At 56.4% G+C, this 7,935-nt stretch overlaps 1 protein-coding gene across 1 annotated transcript; it reads right to left on the reverse strand.

Moving 5' to 3' along the window:
* Positions 1-453: 453 nt before the first annotated feature.
* CT-BMY (chloroplast beta-amylase) lies at positions 454-2,979 on the reverse strand. The gene is made up of 2 exons (XM_048679652.2): positions 2,269-2,979; positions 454-1,827 (listed from the first exon to the last, which is right to left on the reverse strand). The coding sequence occupies exons 1-2, from the start codon at positions 2,799-2,801 to the stop codon at positions 714-716; spliced, it is 1,647 nt and encodes a 548-aa protein (XP_048535609.2). The 5' UTR covers positions 2,802-2,979; the 3' UTR covers positions 454-713.
* Between the last annotated feature and the right edge of the window lie 4,956 nt (positions 2,980-7,935).

The raw sequence follows: 7,935 nt of genomic DNA on the forward strand, positions 1-7,935 counted from the left end.
TAAACCAACTCCGAAAGTTAGAATCCTCTTGGTGTGGACTATCTTACAATCAAGTAGAGGGTCATAAAGAACAACAGAGCCAAGGACGGTTGCCCAAAGGATTGCGCCCAAAGTTAATGGTGATACGATCCTATCACCATTCTTTATTTTCTGCTTAATGGGACAAATAAGATCAAGTTTTAAAGTCCAGGGTTTTGACGATCTAAATGGTTTGACCGCTAAACATATTGTTCATGACTTCCGAGGGAACCGTCACTCCGTTCATGTAACCATTAAGATTATTGTTCATGACATTATTCTTTTGACTTCTAGATTTAGGAGTACACTTTAGAAGGTCGGCGCCATGTCATGGCGTCAATACCTCCTTTGGCGCGATAGCCCATCTCCCTCTATAAACTCGCCTTCTCGACGCTGTGATTAACGCATTTGGGTGGGGAGCCTCTCCCCGGGTGATGGTTCAAAAAAGAAATTGTTTTGAGTCCTTGACGAAGGTCTTTTTTGTTTAATGCGATTACATCTTCTCCGAAATTCCAACATTCTCGAATGGAATAGAAAAAAAAGTGAGGTGGCCTAAGCACAAATGCTCGATTACAGCCATAAAATCCTGTAACCTGCACGCACAGATCATACTATACAGCCCCCCTCCCGGCGCACGTTACCACGTCGTGCATATACACAAGGGGATGTGATATGTGTACACAAACGTAAGCTCCCTACAATGCCGCGGCGGCCTCGGACTCCGGCGCCCTCTGCTCCTTGGCGGCGTCAACGAACCCCACGTACAGATCCGATTGCCCGGTGTCGCACCTCGGCAGCGCCGTCCTCGCGCCGCCGTCGGCCATGGTCTTCACGAACGCGACGAACCGCCGCCAGTTGTCGCCCTCGAACAGGTTCCGGTTCATGCGCAGGTACGTGAACGCGCTCAGCCCGGCGGCCTCGGCGGTGGCGGCCACCTGCGCGAACGCCTGCTCGTCGTACCGCTCCAGCGCGTTCTCGCCAGCGAGCTCCACGCGCGCCGCCCGCGCCGCGGCCCTGACCTGCTGCACCAGGAGCTCCGGCGAGCAGCCGGCGTGGCCGGGCTGCTGCTCGTCCTTCATCTCCATGCACGTGAAGTTGAGCACGGTGCCGTGCCTGGCCAGCATCTGCGCGATGGGCTCGTACCCGTCGTGGTGCCGCGTGTTGTAGTACCCCGCGGTGAGCTCGGCGGCGTGGGAGCGGGTCCGGTAGTGCCAGTGGATGCCGGCGACCTTGGCAGACAGCGTGACGCCAGTGCCGCCGAAGATGGCCTCGGCAGCGGCCAGCACGCGGTCGCCGTGCTCCAGGAGCATCCCGGAGTACCACTTGAGGAAGAAGTGGCCGTACTCGGTGCTCCACGTGCCGTCCCGGCGGAAGAAGCCCGTCTCCTCCGGAAACTGCTTGTATTCACCAGCGTCGTGCGGCCCACTTGTCCCCCAGTTCTCGTGCCCCGCCGCCACGGCCGCCGCCTGCAGCGACGCCCGCATGTACTTGTCGTAGCACTGGAACTCGCCGATGCCCGGGAAACTCCACGTCCCGTTGGCCTCCGGGTAGGAAGGATACCTCAGCTCGCCGCAGGGGCCCAGGCCAACCTGGACCTCGGCGATGACGGTGCCGAGGTAGCCGGCGAACCTGTCGCGGAAGCTGCGCATGTAGTCGGAGTAGACCTGGACGGGGGTCCGGCCCTTGAGCACCGGCAGTGTGTCGCAGCCGAGGGAGATGTACTCGGGGTTGCGGCGGCCGGACCTGTCCGTGTACACGATGTCCGGGTCGGCGCTCACCTCCTCCAGAACCCATGGCGGCAACGGGATGCTGCAAACAACAATTTCAGTCAGCCATTTGTCCCCAATTCTCATTCGCTAATCATGTATCTAATTTGGCACACGCAAACAATAACCTAATCAGCTAACCCCATTAAAATAGAGAACTATTTTTGTATACTCGCCGATTGCTTGTCCAAGTGGAACTGCATATCATTGCCAAACGTGCAAGGAATGACAAAGTGAGCCTGTAATCAAACGCCATGTAGCACTAACTGAACAAGTTGTTACTCAACAACAGAACACTTGCACAACCAGAGCATACTGAACCGACAAATTTCTCCCAGATTCGAGAGGAAAACCTAATCGAATTAAACCAATTTAACTGCGGTTTTTTACTCGCGCTGTATGGTTGATTGATTCTATTGCAGCGCAGTCCATGATGCTGGCAAGTAAATGAGATGGATCATCGGCAAGGCGGAGAGTTGCTTACTTGCAGGAGTCACCGACGTTGCCGCCGCACTGATGGAAGGACATGACCATCTGGAGCCGTAGGCCGGCGCGCTCCACCATGCGCACCAGCTCGGCGTAGCCCTCCCAGTCGTAGCGCCCGGGGCCGTCGCGCTCCACCACGCCCCACCACACGTCCACCATGACGCCCTCCACCCCGGCGCTCCGCAGCGCCATCAGACTCACCGCCAGCGCCCGCGCGCGCGACACCTGGCCCCGGGGGCCCACCGTGTCAAGCGGCAGCATCACGAACACCGGCACCCCGCCCCTGCTCGGCCGGCCGCCGCCCGCGTTCGCCTGCTGGACCTGGCCGTGCAGCAGCTCGGCCGGGATCGGAGCGGGAGCCTCCATCGGCGCCGGCGGGGCCTGCGCGGCCGCCCTGAGGGCGCGGAGCCGGGCGGGCGCCTGCGGGGCGGCGACGGAGGAGGGCGGCGCGTCCTCGGGCCTGTGGAGGAGCTTGGAGCAAGGGTCGAGCGACGCGAGGAAGGACGTCGAGGACCGCAGCGTCAGCGCCATGATCCGCTACGCGTGCTGGGAGGAGACGCTCGGCGAGAAGAGAGTCGTCGGAGGAAGAGAGTAGGAGAGGGGATTGCTTGGCTTGGCTTGGGTCCTGTGAGAGTACGACGAGACTTTTCTATCGGCTGAACGAACGGAACGGAATGAATGGAGCTCGGTGTTGTGGGGAGGTGGGCTGTGGGGCGCGGTATATATAGGCGAATTTTCGATTTTCTTCCGCGGGGGGCGGAGGAGGCGCGTGGCGAGTGCTTATCGCTAAACTAATTGGCCACGGTGGAGTGGAGTGGAGTGGATACTTCGGGTCGACACTTTTCCTCTCCCATGCATGCACGCCTAGAGCACAGTACTCCATTCTAGAGTAGTACTAGTAGTAATATCTTTTCCATTTGCACTTTTGAGGAGTTTATCCATTTGCAAGGATTCAATTTGCTTCTCGGGGAGATTAGTTGGGAGGTCGACACCTGTACTGGTTTCATGACTAATTAGCACCGCACGTTAACACGTGTAGGTGAGTGAGTGAGATCGGTTGGGCCAAGGGCCTGCTAGACGTACTATGTCATGGCCTGGCCTCATGGGAACCGGGAGGCGAAGATTATCTCTGGCCGGCGCGTGGCGGGATGCGAGGAAGTCGGGTGACGAGCATCACTTATCGGTGACTAAGCTGAGTGTTTTCGGATAATCGACGAGATGCGTAGCGTGATTGGTCGACTAGATCGGCTTAAGGCGTGCCGTTCGAGTGATCCTCTTAACCCAACGTCCCACACGCCTGAGCCTGGCAAACGACATTTGGCATTGCCAATACTTCCTTCGTTCCGTAATATATTCATGTTTTTTCAGATTCAATTTTGATCATAAATTAGATCAATAACACATAAATCATTCTATTGAAAATTTATATCTTTGGAAACTTGTTTCAAATACAAATTCAAAGGTATCTATCATGCTCCCGCCGCTGTCATCCATATTGGTTAAATTTATGATCAGAGCAAAATCTTGAAAAGCGTGAACGCACTGTATTATAAAATGAAGGGAGTAGTTGACAAGTTCACATTTGGCAAAATCAAAAGTTGTCAACATTTGACAACCTTTTACAACGAAAACTGGTATGCAACCAATCTCTAGCCAACATTTAACAGTTATCAAAATTTGGCACGTCAACTTTTGGCATCGGATCATGAACCAACATGTGGTTGGATAGTTAGAGGGACAGTGGTATCTTCAGCCCGTCCTGGTGCTCGCATTATTCCTGAATTTATTGAAGGATTTCCAGCGACGCTCTTTCAGTGGGAGGAGACGTTCCCATCGACGATGAGGCACTTACGGCGACTTCGTAAATCTCAAGATTATATGTCGGCTCAGTCTTTCGAATGTGCTCATAGGGATAGGATGTGTGTATGCATTCATAGAGGTGAGTGTATGCGTGTATGTATGAACATTTGTGTTTGTACCGTGTTCCAAAAAAATTGGCATCGGACCAACTAGCTCCGAAGTCCTTTCTAGCGGTGCCAATGGAAAGTTGTTAGGCCAACTCCACCGCACGATCCCAGACGGACGTCCGGTTTGGCCGGATTTCATCCGTTTGGGGCGGTAATGGGTTGACCCATGTCCGCTTCTGTCCGTTGGGTCGCGGGTGCGTCTAACGCGTGGCTGCACCTCAAATCATGTCCGGGATGGACGTGATTAAAAAAACATAAAAACTAAAATAAAAAGCCAAAAAAGTAAATAAAGCAAATAAAAAACAGTAAACATTAAAATTAAGCATCACGGTCACAAAACGGTCCAGATCCATGGTTCACATTCTCATAATTAACAATAAAAATAGCAGCCCGCGTGCTCCTGCCGTGCCCTTCGATGTCGTGGCCGCCATCGTCTTCAATGGTTGCCGGTGTCGTCGTCGTCGCTGACGAGGTCGACGTACTCCGGCGGCGTCCAGAGGTGGGTCGGCGGTCCGTGGTAGACGGGGCCGGGCTGGAAGGCGGGAGGTTCCTGCACCACCTCCTCCTGTGTCGATGCTTCCCGCTCCTACCGCGGTGGCGTGGGGCACCAGTTCACGACCCCCATGGCGTCGGCCATCTCCGGAGCCGAGCACAACCAGCTCCAATGCTGACCAACCAAGGCCGGGTGGAACGCGGCCACCGGATCCTCCTCCATCACCTCCTCCGCCCTCGTCATCTCCAGCTCGGGGATGACGACGTCGCCGGCCGCAGAGAGGGCCATCGTCTCCTCGATGCCCGGTCATTGGGGCTTATTGTGCGTGTTCATGGAGTCCTCCGTGACATGTTGCACGAGCTGGGCCTCCTCCTTCGCTGTCATGCGAGGAGGTGGAGGTGGCGACGGAGATGGGGAAGGCGGCGGCGTGGGCGTGAGGCCGCGCACCCGCGTACGCCCGTGCACCTCCTGACATGGCCGCCGCGGCCCTGACGCCGTGCTCATCCTGTAGCTAGGTGTCCCGGAGCACAGATTCGGGAGCGTACCTATCGACATAGTAGAGGTCGTCGAGAAGGAGACGACGGTGGCGCTCAATCTTATCGCGGCGCGCACAGCCGCTCATCGGGACCTGCGGGATCGGGACCCGGTCGGCCGAGAGGTGCCAGTTGTTGGGGAGTGGATGTTGCTCCACGGGACCGGAGTCCTCATCTCCCAATAGCGCCGACGAGCTCGAGGATGGGGAGAGGCTAGGGTTTGGGGGTGTCGGGTTTCAAGAAGGCAGTGGGCTGGAGTGGGAAGTGTGGACGACGACCGGTCCACGGCCTCCCCATTTAAGAAGGACGACGACCGTGCGCCTGGGCGGATGACAGGTGGGGCCAACCGCGCGTGCGCATTAATGTTGACGGATGGGAGGTAGGTGGCCGCCTGCCACGCAGCCCCGACGCGGATGAGCATCGCGTCCGTTTACTGTCCACCGTGACCCAAACCAGCCTTTTGCGAGCACCATGATTTGAACCTTGATGGGTTGGGGATATCACTGTTCACCTAACCGTCTCAACCACAGGTTGATTCGCCGGTGAGGTTGGCCTTAAACAAGATAAGGAGAGTTGCATGGAGATGCAAATGGAGGTGTCGCTGACGCGGCGTGACGCTACGTGTCGAAACTCTGTGCTGTTGGGACCGGACCAGGTCGGGTGTGTGGGCGAGGCCCGGTCGTACGCGAGCCGTTCGTCCGCTGGTTCGCGAACCCTCTTTTGTCACGGCGCGAGGTGTGGCCCGGCTCCGGCCGACCGACCGACGGGGGAGAGACGGAGAGGACTCGTGGCTGGTGACGGAGTCGTGCCCACTTGCGAGTTGGTGCCTCCCCGGCGTCCAGTCACCGGAGGGAGGCCCCCGCTCGTTTTTGCTTGGCGCTCCGTGGCGCTGCCTAGTCACGCAACCAGCCGAGCCGAACGAAGCAGATAGCAGTATTGCGCTTTTTACCTTCTTCGTTCAGTCACTCAGTCAGACGCGTCCTTTTTTTTTCTTTTGCTGCTGATTGACCGGGTGCGCTTTTACTGGTTTTTCGGGGTCACCGACGTGCCGGGAGCCTCCTGCCGTTCGAATTTCTTGGTGCGAAAGCGAAGCAGAGGACGCATGTGGTGAAACCTTGCAATCGGCCCGAGATTACTACCACGTGGTCGGTTTGGAGGCATGCGTGAGTTCTGACTGATCGCTGGGTCCGGGCGGGGGATCTCCTTCGGTTTGAACACCGCTGGCGCGGGCTGTGTCATCACGCCGCGCCCCTAGGTTGGTGAAGGAGGAGAGCACCAACGTATCAGCTGAGCGGAGTACGTACGTCGCACGGTGGGCTGCTGATCAACCACGTCTATCACATTGTCTGTGTTGTCCCTCATCTTTATCTCCTTCCAAGCACGGTCAGACTGATCATGACGATGATCGTCGCCTTTGCCTGCATCGTCGTCAACCCAACACTGTCAAAGCCCAGGTGGAGTGGAGTTACAGCAGTATTCAACTCTCGTTCTAGTATAAAATAAAACACTCCTCGAGGGAACGGGCCTGGCCTACGCGGAACAGAGTCATACACACGCGCAGGTAACATGTCACATGTGCATGCGTACTACTAGTATCACAGTACCCTAACCTAATCTACTTAACCATGTCGATCAAGGACGAGGGGAACAGTGCCGTGCTATGCTATCTGCTGCTGCGTGGGCGACGAGCCGGCGGTGACGCGGCCGCGTGTGGGCGCCGGGGCGAACGCGTGGTCGACATGGCGGCCTTATCCGCCCGCGCACGACCTCGCTCCCGCACGGCCTCGATCTCCTTCTCCTCCGGGATCGTCAAGTTTGGTGCACGCAGTTTCTCTCACTCGGGTGCGCTTTTTTCTCGTTGCGTCTCCTGCCTGGGCCCCCTACCACCGGCGACATTTCGGCCTCTTCTTCTCCCTGGATTTGTGGCTCTCTCCTGATCATGTCAGGAGTCGACTACGGAAAAGGACACACCGAATTTGTTGGGTTGATGTAGGGAAAATATGATGGGAAAAAGAGAGAGCCAAGCAGCCTGGTTTTATGGTCCGGGCTGATCGCTGGCCATGGACGACACGTATGACATTGACAAGGAAGGCTTTGTGCACTTGTGGCTAGTCCAACAAAAGCGTCGCTCGTGAACGTCCACCCTCCACTTTTTCTTTTCTTTTTTGAGTTGGGAGCCTCTAGTCTTGCAAAATTTAAAATTGATTTTGGACTATTTTTTCTCAAATATATACCGTGAGTGAATAGCAAAAAACTACCACATTACGGGCTATCGTTCCGGAAAACTACCGCTTTTTTTAATTTTTTAAAAAACTACCACAAAAGTGGCTGGCTGTTCCAAAAAACCCAAGTGGCCGAACGGTTAAGATTTAACTGAGGTTATGACATGTGGGGCCCGCCCGTCGGGGTTTTGTCGGCCACATTGCTCACGGCGCGCGGGTGACGGCCGTTAGGGCGCACGGGCCGTCCCGACCAGGTCAAACGGATCCGGCCCGCCCTCACTCTGTCTTCCCCCTCTTTGTCTCCCTCTCTCTCGTGCGCGCCTCCCTCTCCGATGGCGGCGGCGGCGAAACTAGGCGATGGCGGCCATTCAACGGGTGGAGGTGGAAGGGGGGATGGAGGCGGCGAGTTCTCAGAGGTTGATAACTGGCTGGGGAGCGGTAGCTTCGCAA

This window comes from Triticum urartu, chromosome 1A (assembly GCF_056163025.1).
Source record: "Triticum urartu cultivar PI428250 chromosome 1A, HENAU_Tu73, whole genome shotgun sequence".
Lineage (NCBI taxonomy): Eukaryota > Viridiplantae > Streptophyta > Magnoliopsida > Poales > Poaceae > Triticum > Triticum urartu.

What these genes read in the sequence shown, in the direction of transcription:
- CT-BMY (XM_048679652.2), bottom strand. Translation starts at nt 2,801, where the DNA reads ATGGCGCTGACGCTGCGGTCCTCGACGTCCTTCCTCGCGTCGCTCGAC. An exon ending in AACGTCGGTGACTCCTGCAA is followed by an intron (nt 1,828 to 2,268) that starts GTAAGCAACTCT and finishes TGTTGTTTGCAG; the next exon opens with CATCCCGTTGCCGCCATGGG.